This window comes from Miniopterus natalensis, chromosome 22, assembly GCF_054644295.1.
Source record: "Miniopterus natalensis isolate mMinNat1 chromosome 22, mMinNat1.hap1, whole genome shotgun sequence".
Classification (NCBI taxonomy): Eukaryota; Metazoa; Chordata; class Mammalia; order Chiroptera; family Miniopteridae; genus Miniopterus; species Miniopterus natalensis.
The window spans coordinates 2,552,799-2,571,985 of NC_142102.1; the positions used below are offsets into that span (position 1 = coordinate 2,552,799).

A 19,187-nucleotide genomic window follows, 5' to 3' on the forward strand; every position below is an offset into this window, starting at 1 on the left:
CACAAGCACACATCCACCCACACGCACTCGCAGGCGTGATGGAACAGACATGTGCAGGGCAATGATGACCGTCCATGATCGCTGCTTTGGAATGAAGGCCGGTGCGCGTTGGCCCAGCCCCTGGGTGACAGCTTCACAGACCTGCCGCTGTGGACAAGAAACACGAGTGGGCCCCCCACGCAACTAGCGCCGTAACGGTGTCAAAGAGGCCGGCGTGACGGTTAGGAACGCGGACAATGAGTTCGAATCCGGACTCTGCTGTCTTGAGCAAGCTACTTAACCACTCTGTGCCTCAGTTTCCCCATCTGCAAGATGAGGGTAGTCATAGCACCTGCCCCGTGGGGCTGTGGTGGGATCCGAGCTCCCCGCGTCTGCCTGGGGCGGGGAGCAGCCCCTTAGGAGGAGCCAGGAGCCCCGCTGAGAGCTGGGGACCTCAGTGGCGGGGAGACGGCAGGAGGGAGGGACAGGTCCCTGATAACCCTACACTCCTCTGGGCCGTCCGCACAGGCCGGGGCAGAAGTCGGTTTACAGGTTTTCACGTGGGAAGCAACCCAGTGATTAACAAATTAGAATACGGGGTGCCCTGTTCCCCCTTCTCACAGCCGTAAGCCTGTTTGCCCCCCGCATTTCCCAGGGTGTGTACATTATGTAGATATTTTGAGAAACCCCCTACAGCCCTCCTCACTGGGGGCTCTTTGATCTCCTTTCTTCCAATGCTCTGGCCCAGAATATTTAGCAAGGTTTCTAATGATGTTTTAATGACGTAACCAGCTTTATCAACTAATGCGTATAATTTAAAGAGACGCGAGCATTGCGTGTGCGGCCAGCTGCTCGTTTGCTCCGCGATGTGCTAAGAGATGGGCCCCAGTTCTGAAAAGACCATGGGCGAGGAAGGGGGGGAAAGGCACTTAGGGAATTTTATGTTACGACTTAAAAAGAACAACACCTTGCAGGCCAGAGACGGGTTCACTGAGGAGCTGCCCATTGAGGTCCCCAGAGGTGGCAGAGCCGAGCAGGACCCGGGCGATGGCCGGGAGTGTCTCTCACCTTCCCAAGGACAGGGAGGCCCGGGAGGCGGCCAGGCCCCCACACAGCAGGATTCCGCCAAGTCACTGCCCCTGGGCTTATAAGGCAGCTGCTCAGACACCGGCGTGAGACGCGGGGGCCGGAGCGCGTGGGGTGGTGGCCAGGCCCACGTGACTGCCGCCCAGGCCACGGCCGAGGGACCGCAGCCCAGGACGGCCAGGACTCTGCAACTTCAATATCAACGCAGATGTTAAGTCCAAATGAGAATATTTCCTTACTCAGGCCCTGGTCGGTGTGGCTCAGTGGTTGGAGCGTCGGCCCACTCACCACAGGGTCACAGGTTTGATTCCTGGTCAACGGCACGTACCTGGGTTGCAGGTTCGATCCCCGGGCCCCGGCCGGGGTGCGTGCGGGGAGCAACCAATCATTGTGTCTCTTTCTCTCTCTCTCTCCCCCCTCTCCCTCCCTTCCACTCTCTCTAAAAGAAAACAAAAAACAGTCAATGGAAAAAATATCCTTGGGTGACGGTTAACAAACAAACAAAACACAGGAGGTGGCCCAGGTTTGGCCCCTGGGCCATCACTTGCCGGCCCCTGCTCTAAGGAATTAGTGTGTATTAGCCACAGCATATCTACAGGCTTTGAGGGGACAGACAGAGCCCCCACCTTGGGTGTCATATTAATCCCTCTGCAGACAGCGCCTGAGCACCAGGGAGTCAGGGCCTTGAAAGTAGGGTCTAGACGCCCTGCTAGGATGTGGGTCCGTCCTCCGCTCCTTTTCCTACCCAGGGTCAGGCAGCCCTTTCTGTCCTGTGCCCCTGAACCACACTGTCCGGCCTATAGTTGGCCTGACTCTCAAATCTCTGGTCGTGAGGAAGGAATGTGGGGGCTCCCCAGCCCCTCAGGACCCAGGGGATGGCGGGAGAGACCACGTCCAGATTTGTGAACAGCCAGCGACCTGGCCCCTCCCCCCTTTTCTCTGAAACAAATGCCAGCTTCTGTGGGTGGCTCCGTGAGGGCAGGAAGGTGGCCTTGGCTGGTGTTCCCTTCTCCCTGCATCGGGGGTGGCTCTTCCCAGCCCTCAGCCCCCAGGCTGAGCTGGACGCAGTTTCCAAACAGATGTGCCACGTCCCCCTACGGCCCTCCCGACCCCCCCACCCCAGCAGCTTGCTTGGTGAGCACTGTGAGAACCTGCTGCTCTCCCTCGGATTTCTCAGCCATAGCTGGGGATGGTCACAGTGGCCCAGAGGCAGAGGGCGATGGCCTTGGGACTGGCCTCGGACGAGAGGCTTGGCTGCCCTGACCGGCTTCCAGGGCCACCCTGCCGTGAGCCTGCCTAGGGGCAGCTGACCTCTGGCACGTGTCACCCAACTCATTTCCTCCACGGCCCTCCGTTGGAATCGGCTCGCATGCCCGGAGTTAAAAAGACCAAAAGTTGCGCAACGTCTCCCAGGGATGGTGGCGGCGGCCGGGCAGCAAACATGCCGGTTACACCCTGCTGTGGGCTGGACACTGTCACCCTCTCCGTCGCTAAAAGACGGCTCCGGCCTCGCACTGGCAGGAGCCCCCCCCCCCCCCCCCGACATGCAGAGCAGTTCACCGTGTGGAAGAAGCGAGCGAGGCTGACAATGGCAGGAAAAACGTCGCGGGGTAGAAAACGAACCGAGGACCGTGGTTGCGGGAGACCAGTGATGGGGCGCGTGCACCCGCCAGGGCCCTGCCAGCTCTGTCTATATATAAGGCTTGTCTCGGGGCGGCCCTTAGACGTAGTAGTCATTCTCGTAAGCAAACTAAGAGGCAGAGGGAGTCTAAGCCCAGGCCACCCCACAGGAAGGGGTCACGCTGGGGTATATAGATTGGGCCAAACTCTAAAGCATCCCAGACCCAGCGAGGGGGATGGAAGGCCTTGGAGAGGAACCAGACAGACACCCCAGGCTCCCCAAACCGGCCAGCGTCTGCGCAGCATCCACTGGGTTCCAGGCACTAAACCGGGCACCCGCTCAGTCCCCAGGCCTGTCCTGGTATTCGGTGCCCTGTGGTTGTAAGCGACGGAAACACACCGCAGCGAGCTCAAGTGGGAAAGGGAGCGTTTTATTTCAAGGGCAAAGGGGTGTCTCCTGAAGCCCAAGAACAGGAGGCAGCGAGGCTGCCAGGATTGCGGGAGGTGTTGGCCGGGGGGCTCGCTCTGGGCGTTTTCTGCTTTATCTTCTTACGGGAAGATGTAGGGATGGCTACTCAGGGCATCCATGTTCCCCCAGGTACCTGCCTGGGCCGGTCGCCCCTGTGGGGGTCTGGTCACAGCAGACACAGTGGCTGTGAGTGACACGAAGGCAGCCAGAGTCGGTTGTGAGCTGGACAGGCTTACCTCCACGGGGCAAGTGGAGATTTGAGGGGTGAACTATTATTGCCCAAAATGGCATGGCCAGTAATGGTGAAGGGAGTGGGCAGGGATTGAACTAACCTTACCCGATCGAAAACCCACGCTCATATTTAAATTCGTCTTAAATTCACCTATTAATCCCAAGATGGAAAGAAATTGGGGTGGTTGAACCTGAAAAGGGCATCTGGAGAGCCTGCACCATATCTGGTCCATCTTTGTTGAAAAATCCCCCCTTTCCAGGATGGTGACTCACTAGCTATTTTCAACAACCGGTGACAGGGCAAGAAACGGGTCTTCTGAGAACAGTGTCCCGATGCTGAAGCTGAAATGTGTCCTGACAACCTGCCCCTTGCCGGAAGGCGGGACACCCTGGCGTTTGGATGCTCTCAGCTGACCCCTGCACGGTCCCCAGGCAGACGGGTCCGCTGCTTTCCTTGGCCTCCCTGTCGCACTTGAGCACGAATGTTCAGTCTTAGACACTTCAGCTTACCCCTGGGGCGGAAAGGAGAGAGTTTGTTTGTAAATGAATATTTTGGTGTAGACCTGACATGGCACTAACTTAGCAGCTTCAGGGATGCTTGACCCTACGCGAACACTAATTCACGTCCACGGAACTTGGCCAAGAGAGGACAGACGTCCAGGTTTGGTGGGCGCTTCCCCTCTCAGAGAAGGTCCCCGAAGGCTTTAGTGGGATGCAGGGTTTTGGAGCTGTTTGTGGGGCTGTATTAACTAGTGGCATCCGGTTTCTTGTTTTGCAGATCGGAAGCCTGGAAAATTACTACCATTTTTATCACAGCAAGACCTTCAAGAGATCCACCTTGAGTAGCAGAGGCCCTCACACCTTCCTCCGAATGGACCCCCAGGTACAGCTCTGCTCCCCGGGCAGGACACCTTCCTAGAGTGTCATTGGCTGTGTCTTTGGGCCTGTGGTTCTAACAGTGGCCGAGCCTGGATGTGAGTGCGATTCCCGAGAGCTGTTAGTTCCCCATATTCTCTTTGAACGAAGCAAGCCCAACACGTAGCTACGTATCGGACCATCTGAATGTTCCAAATGTTTGGGTCTCTTGTCACACTTGAGAATTTAAGTTATTGATTTTAGGGTGAAGCAACAGTCAAGTAAGTGTAGAATTATTGATTTTTTTAAAAATATGTCTTTATTGATTTCAGAGAGAGGAAGGGAGAGGGAGAGAGAGAGAGAAAAACATCCATGATGAGAGAGTCATTGATCGGCTGCCTCCGGCACACCCCCTGCTGGGGATCGAGCCTGCAACCCGGGCCTGTGCCCTGACCGGGAATCGAACCGCGATCTCCTGGATCCTAGGTATATGCTCAACCGCTGAGCCACGCTGGCTGGGTGATTTATTGATATTTTTAATGTTTAAAAATCAACAACAGAAAGGACCCATGGACATAGATAACAGTGTATTGATTGTGGAGGGGAAAGGGGTGGGTTGAGGGAGAAGAGGGCACAGAGGGATAAATGGTGATAGAAAAACAAAATAAAATAAATTTTTAAAAATAAACAGACATAGTAATTACAGAATTAGATAAATATGTGACTCTTACCCATAAAGGCAAAAAGATGAGGCAATTCAAACGACTATTTTAATAATGAATTTGAGATTGGGTCACTGGATGTTTTTGTGGTTGTCCTAATGGTTATTTAAACACTTAAATGAATTTTAAAATTTGGGCAGTAAGTACAACATTTATTTTTCCGCAAAAAGTTCACGTGATCTTTGATATGAAAATACATGGAATTGGAAAAGAGGCTGACATTTTAAGTTTTAATATAATCCCTATTTATTGGGTGGTTCACTGAACTTTCTGCATAGATTCAAGATTAATATTGGACAAATATCAGTCAACAGATACTCGGTAAGATTAAAAATTTCAGCTGGCCCTGGCCTGTGTGGCTCGGTTTGTTGGGTGTCATCCTGGGCACTGAAATGTCGCCGGTTCGATTCACGGTCAGGGCACATGCCCAGGTTGTGGGTTTGATCCCCAGTAGGGTGCAACAGGAGGCAACCGATCGATGTTTCTCGCTCACACATCGATATTTCTCTCTCTCACTCTCCCTTCTTCTCCCTCGAAAATCAATAAAGGCATTTAAAAACATTAGGATGGCTGAGTGGGCCTTAGATGACTCCCATCATTGGACAGGTGGCTTTGGAATCCCTGCTGCATTTCAGGCTCTGTCCACAGTGGGGCCCCTGGAGGGGGTGGCAGGCTCATAGAAACTGAGGCATTAAATAAAATAAGTATTTGTTGTAGAGCACATGCTGGTGAGAGCTAAGGTGGAAAATGAAGTTCATGGGAGAAGCAGTGGCAATGCCAGCAGAGATGTGGCCTTAGAGCAACGTGCCGAGTGTGCATTTGGGCTCACGCTGGCACGTGGTGCTATTTCAGCTGTTCCCACAGGACACACATAATATAGTTTCCATGGAGAAGTGGGTCCTTGGTGTTGTCCCAAGCCACCCCACTAACAATCACGGCGCCTTTTGTATCTACCACGTTGGGGGTAGGTGGGAGAGAGTTTATCCCTGGACGCTGTCCCTGGAACACCCACGTCCAGGGCATCACCCCATGTGGCTCTGGTTTCTGCACACGAGGAAGGGGTCCCCGGGGAACCCACTCAGGGAATCGGGCTGTGCCGAGGGAGGCGGGTCTCGTGTATATTTCTGAATTCATTTTATGAGGGGTGAGTGGGTGGGAAGATAGAAGGAGATCGATTTCAAACATTAAGCTTGTCCCGTTATTATTTCAGAGCAGGGAGAGGAATTAACGTTTATTGAGGGGTCGCTGTGCTTGGGCCCATGAACATCATGCCTCTCACCCGATCAGGGGAGGCTACGGTTATACCTCCGTGTGTTCATTTCGTGGAACTTGAAGGGATGTTTCTCAGAGGGTCTGGAATTTATTTTTTCTCTTGGAAGCAAAGCCAGCTTGTCTTGGGTCATTCCCGCAGAAGGGGGCCCTGGAGAAGGGCGAGCAGGCCCAGTGCCTGTGCCCGTGTCACCCTCCGGGAGGAAGGGGAACGCTGTGCACAGACTGAGCACCACAGAAGTGGGTTCTTGGAGGCTGCAGGGTGGGGCTGAAGTGCACGGTGGTCCCTCATCGGCCCCGGAGTGGAGACGCTTCCAGAAGGGAGTTGCTGCCGTGCCCGCCCCCCTTTCACTTCGAGCAGGAGCGAGCTGCCTGGTGAAGCTGACACGCGTGGTGTGCACCTGAAGTCCTCGGAGTTGTTCGGTTGTTATCACACGGATGGTTACGAGGGCAGCTGTTTGCAAGGGGAGCCCTGTGCTCCAGCGTAGGCAGGCCACGAGAAAGGCCCGGGGCGTCTGAAAATCAGGCCCTTTCTCAACCGTTAGAACCGAGGCAGAGTCGAGAGAGGCGGCTTAACAGCCTCTTCGTTTTAGCGACTAAGTTTTCCAGCTTTTAAAGATATTCAACTCCAATGCTGTGTCTTCCTTCCAAAAATAGTAATTGTTGTGCCCTGGCCGGTGTGGTTAGAGTGTCAGCCTGGGCACCGAAGGGTCAAGGGCACGTACCTGGGTTGCAGGTTCTCTCCCCGGCCCCTGGCCAGGGCGTGTGGGGGAGGCAACCTGCCAATGTGTCTCTGTCACATTGATGTTTCCCTCCCTCTCTCCCCTCCCTCCCACTCTTCTTCTCTCTCAAAAATCAATGGGGGAAACAAAAGTAATTGTGTACCTGCTGGGTACGGGGCCCTGTGCCCTGGGGGATGCAGAGATGCCCACCCAGTGGGTCCTCATGTTGGCGCAGGGCCTGGAGCCCAGGGGTGCGATCCAGGCCGGAGGGACTAGAAGGATTCCGAGTGGGATGGGAGGGCCCCAGACCTGCCTCAGCAGCATCCGAGCTCCTGGGTTCACTCCTCTCGGTGCGTTTAAAGTCCTATATTCAGTTTGAGTCTGCGGGCAAAACAGTGCCAGTAATCATCTGTGCCCTGGAAGGAAGGAGATGAGAGTAAGGAGAGACTTCCCAGGCGCAGGCTGCGGCACTTAGGTTTCCCCCATAAAACTCTTTTCCGCAGGGCTTCTTAATGAACTCTTGGCAGGGCCGCTGTCAAAGCATCCTGCCAATAAAGAGGAAAGGGGGAAGGGAGCAGGCTGTGCATTCGGGGCCCGCCGGCCGCCTCCCCACTGCTGGCCAGTGTGTCTCGCAGCTCAGTGAAGTGTCCAGCCCCCGGGAGAGCCGAGGGACAGCCTCAGGGTCACGGCCGGACCACCTCTGCCGACGGCGGACCAAACCCACTAGCTGTCCGGGCCACTCGTGTTTACTCGGCCTTGTGGTTCCCATTAACTGTTGGGCAAAATGAGCTCTTTTAGAGAAGTATTTAGCGTTATGTTTTCGTTTTCTTTTTTATGTTAAATGTATTTGTTTATTAATTATTAATTTGTGGGGTTTTTGTTATTGTTAATCTTCACCTGAGGATATTTTTTCCGTTGATTTTTAGAGAGAGTGGAAGGGAGGGAAAGAGGGAGAGAGAAACATCGATGTGACAGAGACACATCGATCAGTTGCCTCCCACACTCGCCCAAACTGGGACAGGGGATCGAACCTGCAACCCAGGTACGTGCCCTTGACCGGCAATCGAACCCGTGACCCTTCAGTGTGTGGACCTTGACTCTAACCATTGAGCCACAGCGGCCAGGACTATTAATTTGTTTTAAACAGTGTTATCTTTTCCACGTCCTTACGAGGCCGTTTTCCTACACTAGCAGAGCCTTTTTGAGACAGCTTAGCATTGGGGGAGCTGTGTCCTTAATAGGATTATGAAAAGGAAAAGATGATTTAATATTATTGGGAGTCTTGGGAACGCCAAGTCGCAATGTGCTGGGATGACCGAACTGGAAATGAATGTTGCAGGGCCTGGGATGAAGCTCGGTCGGATGCAGATAGTATTTCACTTTAATTAGCTCCAGTCCCGCCGTATGGAAGCGCCTTGATAAGGGATGGAATTTGCAGCCCACCCCCACCTCCCATAAACGCCCAAAGCGTGTCCATTTGTTAAAACAAAACACAGGAGGAGGAATTGGATTTCAGGCTGCTGCAGTCACCGGCCCTCCTCCCATCCTTAATTACCTTGACTTGCTTTTTTGTTTGTTTGTTTCTTTTACCATTTTTGGTTTTTAAAAAATGGGGAGGGGGGGAGCATTTTGCTCCAAGTGCTGTGTCAATCAGCCCTTTCCCTAGGAGAGCGCACAGCATCAGTCGCTGGGTTTTCCAAAGGCTGTCATTTAAGCAAACTGAAAGCATTTGTTTTTAACTTGTCCTTGGGCCAAAAGTCTGGAGAAGGGCGGATGCTACAGAAGCCCCGGCCAATAGCGGCAAGGACACGCGAATTTTTCTTAAATTACTTGTTTTGATTGCGCTCCAAGCTGGCGCACGGTCCCCTGTTGCTGCCCTGGCCTCCTGGCCCTCGCCTTTCAGGAGGGCGACCCTGGCTCAGCCCTTCCCCGCCCTGCAGGTCGCAGCCAGATGGGTGACAGAAATAGATAAAGATGTTCCTAGGCGGGCCCTCCGTGGCTCCTCCGGCCCTGGAGCCTGCAGCCGAGGCCTCGCCGTAGCGCTGTGATCTCCAGGACCAGCCGGCGTGCGTCCTGTTCCGTGGGTGGGACCCTGCCCCCCCCCCCCCCCCCCCCCCCCCCCCGAGTTTAATCGGGTTTCTTCCCAGCAGTGATGCGGCCCCGGGGCAGATCTTTCCATCGGCCGCAGCTGGAGGCTTATCTGACCGCGTGTGTGCTAGAACCACCCCAAGTGCAAACGAACAAGCAGTTCCTGCCAAGTCCGGGCTCAGAGACCAAAAGTGACCAGATTGATCTTGGGGTCGACGAACCGGGTCCCGGTCTGGGGGCGGGGGAGGGGAGGGGAGGGCCGCCTCCCGGGGACCGGAGAGGTCTCCAGCTGTCCCTTGGCGTTTCCAGGGTCTAGGGGAACAGTGGCTGTTCCGAATCGGCCAAGAGTTTGGATTTTAAAAGAGGCTTTAAGAGACGGCGCTTGGTTAGCTCATCGGCAGGATTGAGCCACCCAGATGCCATCTCAAAGTGAACGTGTTCCAGGCCCTGCTCGCCACCTCTGACCCCACCTTTGCACCCTGACTTGAGCAGCAGCCCCTCACCCCGCACTTGTCCCACCCCCTGTCAATGTCACCTTGCCTGTGTCCCATACCCTGCCCTACGCCGAGCTCCTGCCTGTCACCTCGACCACTGCCCTGCCCCCTCACCAGCCTGCTGTGGGCTTCCTGGCCCCACAAGTCGACTCTCCACCCTACTTAGGGACCCTATGAAATGACAGTGTGATGGTGCCACTGTCCCTTGGGTGTCCTACCCCGCCTCCCAGTCCCTCCTTGGTCTGGCTTCCCTGTGGCCCCCTGGACCCCCCACCACTCCTGCTTTAAAATCCCCCCGATGCCCTTCACTCCTTCCCCTGTGCAGGCTTCACGGAGACGGCTGTCCCCCCACCGCCCTTCCTCACCCTCCCGTCTCAGCTCCTCTGTCCCCGCACCGGGAAGCTGCCCGCAGCCCTCGACTTGACCTGCTCTTTCTCGCCCTGCATGTTGTACTCTCGGTGGGTGAGATTATTAGCATCTGCCCTCCCGCTGCACCCCAGGAGCGCGGGGGGCCATCTGCGCTCAGCTCTCAGCTGTCACAGGGCGGTGCCGGCGTGTAGAAGGGACCCGGGCGGAGGGTGTCCAGGAAGGGGCGCCCCGCTCAGCACTCGTTCCGAGCAGGCCACGACCGCAGGAGACGCGTCTCAAAGGGTTCAGCGGTGACACAGACCGTTCAAAGTCTCGGCCCTGGTCAAGGCTGTGATTTAATCCTATATTAGGCTCCTAGGCCGCCGTAACAAGTGACCACAACTGGGCGGCTGAAAACTACAGGGATTTGTTGTGTGACAGCTCCGGAGGCTGGAATTCCAAGATCAGGGTGTCGCGGGACCTTGGTCCCTCCTTAGGCCCAGGGGAGGGTCCCTCCTTGCCTCCTCTGGCTCCCGGTGGTTCGAGGCATCCTCGGCTTGTGACAGCACCGCTCCCATCCCCGTTTCCGTCTCCACAAAGGGAGTTTCTCCCTCAGGGCCGCAAACCTCCTCTGAGGACACTCATTGGCTTTAGGTCGCACTCAGATAACCCAGGATGACCTGGTTTTCGGATCCTGAACTTAGTTATATCTACAAAGACCCTTTTTCCAAATAAGGTCACAGTCCCAAGTTCTGGGTGGACATACCTTTTAGGAGGCCACCAGTCAACCCAGTACAAAACCTGGTGAGACGGAACTAGAGCGAACAGGAACTCTCTTGGGAGCAGTCTTGTCCCTTCCTTCAGCCCGGTGATCGGGAGGCCCCCCTTCCTTCAGCCCGGTGATCGGGAGCCCCCCCTTCCTTCAGCCCGGTGATCGGGAGCCCCCCCTTCCTTCAGCCCGGTGATCGGGAGCCCCCCCTTCCTTCAGCCCGGTGATCGGGAGGCCCCCCTTCCTTCAGCCCGGTGATCGGGAGGCCCCCCTTCCTTCAGCCCGGTGATCGGGAGGCCCCCCTTCCTTCAGCCCGGTGATCGGGAGGCCCCCCTTCCTTCAGCCCGGTGATCGGGAGGCCCCCCTTCCTTCAGCCCGGTGATCGGGAGGCCCCCCTTCCTTCAGCCCGGTGATCGGGAGGCCCCCCTTCTCTCAGCCCGGTGATCGGGAGGCCCCCCTTCCTTCAGCCCGGTGATCGGGAGGCCCCCCTTCCTTCAGCCCGGTGATCGGGAGGCCCCCCTTCCTTCAGCCCGGTGATCGGGAGGCCCCCCTTCCTTCAGCCCGGTGATCGGGAGGCCCCCCTTCCTTCAGCCCGGTGATCGGGAGGCCCCCCTTCTCTCAGCCCGGTGATCGGGAGGCCCCCCTTCTCTCAGCCCGGTGATCGGGAGGCCCCCCTTCTCTCAGCCCGGTGATCGGGAGGCCCCCCTTCCTTCAGCCCGGTGATCGGGAGGCCCCCCTTCTCTCAGCCCGGTGATCGGGAGGCCCCCCTTCCTTCAGCCCGGTGATCGGGAGACCCCCCTTCCTTCAGCCCGGTGATCGGGAGGCTTTGAAAGGGGACAGTTCACAAGAACATCAGGGACGCACCTAGAAGACTCCAATTCTTACCACACAGACTTAGCCACGAAACACACGGGGGCGGGCAAACGTAGGTCTACAGTCGCGAGTGCACGAAACACAGCTTGTTCCTGCATGGTTATTTATTAATTGTATTATTTTCCATACAAGCAACTGTAAACCTACGTTTGCCCCACCCTGTATTTTCTTTTGCCCCAGGCTCACTCATTTGCAGGCTGGCTTGGGTTTAGGATTTGTTTTTCAAGTTGTATATCCGTGGCTGGTAGGGTGGATAAATGTGTCCCACTGTCTCTTCCCACGCGTTTCTGACCAAGAGGAAGTCTGAGCATCTCCTGTAGAAAAGTTGTGTTTTTTATACTGATAGAGCAGGGGTGGGGAACCTTTTGTCTGCCAAGGGCCATTTGGATATTTATAACATCATTTGCGGGCCATACAAAATTATCAGTTAAAAGTTAGCCTGCTATATTTGGTCAAACATTTATTTTTTTTTTTAATATATCTTTATTGACTTCACAGAGAGGAAGGGAGAGTTAGAGAGAGAGAAACATCAATGAGGGGAGTCATTGATCGGCAGCCTCCTGCACGCCCCCTGCTGGGGATCGAGGAGCCTGCACCCCAGGCCTGTGCCCTGACCGGGAATCGAACCGGTGACCTCTGGGTTCATGGGTCAACGCTCAACTACTGAGCCACACTGGCTGGGCCATTTGGGCTTTGAGGAGGAGCCTTCACCTCTGTCTCTGTAACTGGAGGTGTTGCCCAGTGGGCAGAGCAGCCGACGGCCCTGGGTGTTAGTAAGACGGATGGGGAGTCAGCTGGCCAGATGGAGGGGCGCATCCCGGAGCTTGGAGTGATCTATGCACCACTCTCTCGTATAATAAGATGTCTAGCAGATTAGGAAATACTGCCTTAGGTGTTTCATGCCAGGGAAAAGCTTTCTGGTTCAGACAGTAATATACAGGGAGCTCGCAAAATGCCATCGGAGGGTGTGATGAGCGAAATCTCTCTTTGAATAGTTTTATTTTCCACGGAAGCATCTGTCTCTCAGTGGCGATTATAAATGATCCAGGGCGTGGGGCTGAGGCTTGTCCAGGTGCCTAACCTCATGGCGTTTCTGAGGAACTCGATCTGCTGGTGTTTTCTAGACACATGGGGGTGGGACACGCTGTGATAGTTCATTCTAAGCATTTTGTCTCGTCCAGGACCAAAAGTGCCATTGGGGTCAGTCCCCACTCTTGACTGTGAGGCTGTGTCTGGAGCTGGTGGGCTTTCTGCCCTCAGGACACTGCGGGGAGGGGAGAAGGGAGCGCTGAGCAAGCTTCTTGCCCCTTTCAGTCCTCGGGTGCCTGTTTTTCTGCCTGAGTCCCTCAGGCGGCTCCCGCAGTGGCTCTTGTGGCCTCGGGCCTTGCTCTGGGCTCGCCAGCCTTGGGTGGCCTCCAGGTCACCCTGGCCCTCACTGCCCCCACCCTTGAGGCTCCCAGCCCCCCCCACCTCCCCCTTCACACTCTGGGCTGCTAGGTGGGGCCCCCGACCAGGCACAAACTCGAGAGCAGGGCCCGGGTGTCCCCATCCTGACCAGCTCAGTCCCAGCGTCCAGCCGAGCCCCAGGGGAATGGAGGTGACTCAGGTGGGACCACAGCAGCAGGACCAAAAAAATGCTTCTGTTCAGGACATGGGGATTCTTTTATCTCTGACCTTTTACAAGTGGAAAAATTTCTTCCAGCTTGAAATTCTCTTACACACACACACACACACACACACACACACATAATAATACAGCCATGTACCAGGCACTGATATGAGCACTTAATACATACCTGTCTATATGCCAGTGTCCCCTGTGACATACCATGGTGATCCATTGTACAGATGAGCAAACTGAGGCTTAGGAGGTTAACTGGCTGCTCTGAGTCACAGCTGGTGAGCATGAAGCTGGGTTTGAAATCCAGGCAGCTTGGCTCCTGGAATCCTGCTGTGAAAAATCCCTCATTTCTTGCTTGGCCGGGCGTGGCTCAGTGGTTGAGCATTTACCTAGGATCCAGGTGATTGGGGTTCGATTCCCGGTCAGGGCACAGGCCTGGGTTGCAGGTTTGATCCCCAGTCAAGGGTGTGTGCAGGAGGCAGCCGGTCAGTGACTCTCATCATTGATGTTTCTATCTCTCTCTCCCCCTCTCCTTTCCTCTCTCTGAAGTCAATAAAGATATGTTTTTTAAAAAAACAAAACCCTCATTCTTGCCCTGATGGGGAATGGAATTAGCAACTGCTTGGTGCACTGGACGACACCCAGCCAACTGAGCCACACTGGCTAGGGCAAGGTCTTTTTTTCTATTTTTAGTAGAGTGATCTCAGAATCTATCAGAATGCTACTATTTTCCCCTCCATGTACACAGACAAGTTCTCATTTTTCAACCGTGGTGACTTTGAAAATGTCTCCTTGAAACTTATCATCGAAGACGTCTAAGATGACACAGACATTCATGAAAAAGGCACCTGTGGCACGCGTGGGGAGAGGCTCCATATCAGGAGATTGCTTTTAAAACGAATCCTAACTGCGTTTCCCCCCCACAGGTGAAGTGGCTCCAGCAGCAAGAAGTCAAGCGCAGGGTGAAGCGACAGGCGCGAGGTGACCCCCAGGGCCCTCATTTCAACGACCCTATTTGGTCCAACATGTGGTACCTGGTGAGTGGGGCGTGACCTCTGTGTCCCCCGGGCATTTGCAGTGGCCGTGTGTCTGGGGACAGGTTCATTTCCCCCAAGGAAGCTAAATCCTCCCAGGAACTCCAAACAGAGGCCCTGCATCCTGAGTGTAAACCCCACTTTCACGCCGGGTGGCCCCAGATCCTTGTGGATTCCGGTTTAAATGACACAAACGTGTCCCAGGGCCTCATTGAGCAGGGGGGCCATGGGATGGAGGCTGTGGGGCTAACTTGGTGGTGACCATGAGCCCCTGGCCAGAGGCCCCAAGGAGAGAGGATGTCCTCGGAAAAGGGCCCAGTGCCAGGGACAGAAGCAGCACGTGGAGCCCCCCACGTTTGCTCTTCTGGAAACCGGGGAGAAAGAGCCCCTCTGCTCTAGGAGGCGAGGGAGCGTTTCCTCCGCTGGGGCCGCCCTTGGGGTCCGCCCCGGGTCAGGAGTGTCCGTGTGTCCCTCCGCATACAGCACTGCGAGGACAGGAACAGCCGCTGCCGCTCGGAAATGAACGTCCAGGCGGCCTGGAAGCGGGGCTTCACGGGCAAGAACGTCGTGGTCACCATCCTGGACGACGGCATCGAGAGGAACCACCCCGACCTGGCCCCAAATTATGTGAGTCACGCCCCGGCGCCCACGTGCCCGGCACGCTTGTCATTAAATGAGCACAGGTGACCCCTGAACAGCGCGGGGTGGAACTGCGGGGGACCCTTACACGCGGATTTCCCCCCCCAATAAATACTGTCACTGTATGATTTCCTTAATAGCTTGCTTTTCTCTGGCTGACTTTATTGTAAGAATACAGCTTATAATATAGCAAATAAAATATGTGTCCATCGACCATGTTATTGGTAAGGCTTCTGGTCAACAGGAACCTATTAGTAGTTAAGTTTTGGGGGCGTCAAAAGCAGTGCATGGATTTTAAACAGCGTGGGGTCAGTGCCCCTGGCCCCCACGTTGTTCAAGAATCAACTGTGCAAATTTAAAAGGCAAAGTGAATTTCCCCTCTTATAAGATTGGACAGTACAGAGAATCGTGCTGGGGGCCTTGGTGACACAAACTCCCACTGGTCGCCCGCCTCCAGGGAGAGTAGTTTTGTCCCTCATTTGTGGAGTTGCACATATTTCCAGGACTGGAATCTAAAGAACTCAGAAACATGTCAGACCCGCATGATCAACGTGGAAGTAACCGTGTTCGAACGTGGGCTCTGGGCCCAGGCTAGCCGGCTGCGTGTTCTGGCTCTGCAGCTTCTTAGCTCTGAGACCCTGCGCAAGGCGCTTCACTTCTCTGGGCCTCAGTGTTGCGATCTGTAAAATGGGCTTAATAATGGCACTGCTGTCTCGTAGGGGCCTTGTGAGGATCAAACGGGTTCTTAAACGTTAGGAAGAGAACCTGGCACGTAGTAAGTACGCTAAGTGCTTTCAATATCCAGCATTTCAATATTCTAAGGAAGCCCGTGTGCCTAACAGCGGTTCATTCGATCACATCAGATCCTTTTGATAAACAGTGAGGCAGCCCTTGAAAATGACAGTTTTAAAGCCTCTGTCAACAACACCAGAGCGCTTTCGTGATATGTTTTAAATGGAAGATGTAAAATTATCTAAATACCGCGATTACAAGTATAAAAACAAAAATATATGTTAAAAATATAAGATCAAGGAAGCTCTGACACGTGCCACAACCTGGATGAACCTTGAGGGCATCGCATTAAGTGAAACAAGCCGGTCACAAAGGGACAAATCCTGTCTGATCCCACTCCTGTGAGGTGTGTAGAGCAGCCACGTCCCCAGAGACCGAGCAGAGAACGGAGGGTGCCGGGGCGGGGAGTGGGGGAAGTTAGTGTTTAATGGGGCAGAGTTTCCGTTTCGCAAGATGCGAGGAGTCCTGCGGATGGGTGGCGGTGACGGCTGCGCAGCAGCGTGAGCGGACTCGGTGTCGGGGAACCGCGCCCTTGAACATGGCCGCCGTGGTCAGCTTTGTTCTGTGTATTTTACCACAATGAAAACACCTCTAAGGCACAATATACAGATGAGATATATAGAATTGTACACCTGAAACCTGTATAACTTTATTAACCGATGTCACCCCAGTGAATTCAATAAAAAAATGAAAGAGGGAAAGAAAACACAGGTAGGGTGACAGCCACAGTGACCGGACCAAGTGCCCAGTTTTCCGTCTTCCAGTGGAGGTGTGATGATAATTTCGTTCAGGTCTCCTCTGTCTGTGCCACTCACTGAAGCTTTATTCCGTAGGATCCCTATGCAAGTTATGACGTCAACGGAAACGATTATGACCCATCCCCGCGATACGATGCCAGCAATGAAAACAAGTATGTCACGCGGTCCCCCCTCTCCTGGCTTCCCCGTCCCGCTCCCTGAAGAACCCCCAGTGGACAGGCCCACAGAAGAGATGGTAGCAAGGGGATGGGGCCGCCTGGCCGGGCCTGGGGCCTACCCAGGAGCCAGAGCCAGGTCCGGCACAGCCCCCAGGTTCAAAGCAGCCTCTGGGAATTTAATTTTAATTTTTTGTTTTTTCCATTTATTTTTAGAGTGGGAGGGAGGGAGCGAGGGGGTGCTGAGAAAGAGAGAGAGAGAAACATCGATGTGAGAGAAGCACGTTGATTGGTTCCCTCCTATACAGGTCCCAGCTGGGGCTGGGGATCGAACCTGCAACCCAGGTACGTGCCCTTGGCCGGGATTCGAACTCATGACCCTTGGGTGTGCGGGCCGACACTCTAACCACTGAGCCACACCAGCCAGGGCAGCCTCTGTGAATTTAGCCTCTGCTGGTCAGCGAGAAATGGATCTTGGATTTTTAAGGGGTTGTCTCTTATTATTTTAAAGTAATAACCCCTTAAATCTATTGGTCCCGCAACCAGCAGCTAAGACATCAGTTGGGGGGGCCTCTTTGAGCCCGTGGGTCACACGCCTGAGCTTTTCTGATGAGGGAGGCAGAGGGGCAGGAGTGATGTTGAGGAAACCTGGGTTCAAGTCCCAGACCAGCCACCCTGGCCACGCGGCTTTGTGTGAGTTGGGTCACCTGGCTGGGTCTCTGTGTCTTAAAGGCTTTCCCATGGACAGGACGCTCCCGCCCTCCCAGGGCTGGGGGTGGGAGCAGAGAGGTGACAGGTGAAGACCACACTGCGGGTGCGCAGTCACCAAGGTTGTCATCACCGCTTTGCAGGTGGTGGTGGGGTCACAAGGGATCAGGCGACTGGGGCGCTGACCACAGCAGCCCCGGGGGTCAGAGTCCAGTTTCTCAAACTTGGTCCTGGGACTTTTTTTTTTTTTTTGTGCTGTGTCCTGCTTGTCCTTTCTCTGTTTGCTTGTCCCATGCCCTGAGCTCTTAGCGTTCCCCCAAAAATATTTACAGGAAAGGAACAAAAGTGCTTTCTTTCTTCCCCACTGCTGACGCGGCGCTGGCCAAGATGCGTCCTCTCAGCGCAGCAGCTCCCCCCGCGGTTGATCGCGTCCTGGGCGCGCTGCTGGTGCCCACACGGCGCGGGGTGGCTGTCGTGGTCAACACCGCGGGCAGCGGGGGCCCAGCCCAGGGCTGCTGGCCCTGCCTCACGTCCCAAGGTGCCCTTCCCTCTCAGCAGCGAGCTCGCCTGGGGTGCAGGGCGCCTCGCTGCCCAGCCCACGTCCACAGGGCAAGGGGCAGTGACCCAGCAACAACGCAGTGACCCTTGAAGGGCGGGAGTAATCCTGGTGAGACCCTGGGCTCCTGGCCTTGGGGCTGCATGCGGCTCCCAGAAGGATGGAGGCCTCCTTGCAGGGCACGCAGGCCCCGGGCTATTTTTAAAGGTGGTTTTAGATTTACATCACTGATTCTGACCCCCTGGGGACACTTCTCAAAGAGGCGCAGTGTAAACCCGCGCGTCCTGGCCTCGGCCGGGGGGGCTGACCGGGCGCAGCACAGCAGTGGGGTCATTACTGAGGAGAGCAATTTGTTTTTCTGGCAATTTCTTCCTAGTCCCTCGGCTGCAGTTGGGCGTTCCACTGAGAGTGTTTTCCTCCGGCTCCTGCGTAAAAGGCGCGGGAATGATGGGAGGGCCGCCCTGGGTGAGCGCGGGGACAGCGGGTACCGGGCACAGGACAGAGGTCCTCATGTTGTTCTTCCTTCCGTCCTGGGGGCCGAGCAGGTGTTGGCGCTGCACCTGTCGGTGCCAAGCAACGTGTCGTTAGTCCCAGGGATGCAGAGTTTGGGGGGCCGGGGCCGGGGCCCTGGGAGCAGCAGCCCTCAGTCTGACATGGGCACAGGAAGAGACGGCCCCTGAGCCACGCTCACCATTTCCAAGGTGCAGGGGACGGGGCTGCCCAGGGCTGCGCAAAGCGTCGCGTGACGCTCCCTCCCGAGTCGTGAGGGTGCGAGACGCCGGAAACCAGCCTCCGTGTCACTGTGTGTCATCCCCAGGCGCGGGGATAACCGGCTCTCCTTGCACCAGGCCTGAGCAACGTGCTGAATTCACTAAAATTGCCGGGCTTCGCCTGGCAGGTGCGGCTCAGTGGTTAGAGCACCGGCCTGGGCACCAAGGGTTGCAGGTTGGATCCCAGGCCAAGGGCACGTACCTGGGTCGCAGGCTGATCCCCGCCTCCGTCAGGGCACGTGCGGGAGGCAGCCACTCGATGAGTCTCTCTCACATCGATGCTTCTCTCTCTCTCCCTCCCTCCTTCCCTTCTATTCTCTCTGGAAATCAATGGAAAAAAAAAAATCTTTGGGTGATAATTAACTTAAAAAAAAGAATAAAACCGCCGGGCTGAGTCCTCCCTCCGTTTCCCCTTCGCTGCAGGCACGGCACACGCTGCGCAGGGGAAGTCGCCGCCTTGGCCAACAACTCCTACTGCATCGTGGGCATCGCGCACAACGCGAAGATCGGGGGTAAGGCCCGGGGCGCGAGGCCGGGAGCCTCGGGGGGCGGGGGGCCGGGGCGCCCTGCTCTGCTGGTCTCAGCAGCTCCCCCTTTGCTGGCCTCGGAGGCCGCCTCAGACCCCCGGG

At 55.6% G+C, this 19,187-nt stretch overlaps 1 protein-coding gene across 3 annotated transcripts in view; it reads left to right on the top strand.

Annotated features, from left to right (window-relative positions):
- Nucleotides 1–19,187, top strand: part of PCSK6 (proprotein convertase subtilisin/kexin type 6) — a 102,685-nt gene that overhangs the window by 28,713 nt on the left and 54,785 nt on the right. For all 3 annotated transcript variants that reach the window (XR_015716360.1, XM_087829109.1, XM_087829110.1), the window contains exons 2-6: nt 4,164–4,268; nt 14,073–14,183; nt 14,664–14,807; nt 16,445–16,521; nt 18,982–19,070. Coding sequence is in view for 2 of the 3 variants with exons in the window: in XM_087829109.1 (XP_087685235.1) it covers nt 4,164–4,268; nt 14,073–14,183; nt 14,664–14,807; nt 16,445–16,521; nt 18,982–19,070 (526 nt within the window). In the remaining variant the exon portion in view is untranslated. The remainder of the gene's footprint in view (nt 1–4,163; nt 4,269–14,072; nt 14,184–14,663; nt 14,808–16,444; nt 16,522–18,981; nt 19,071–19,187) is intronic.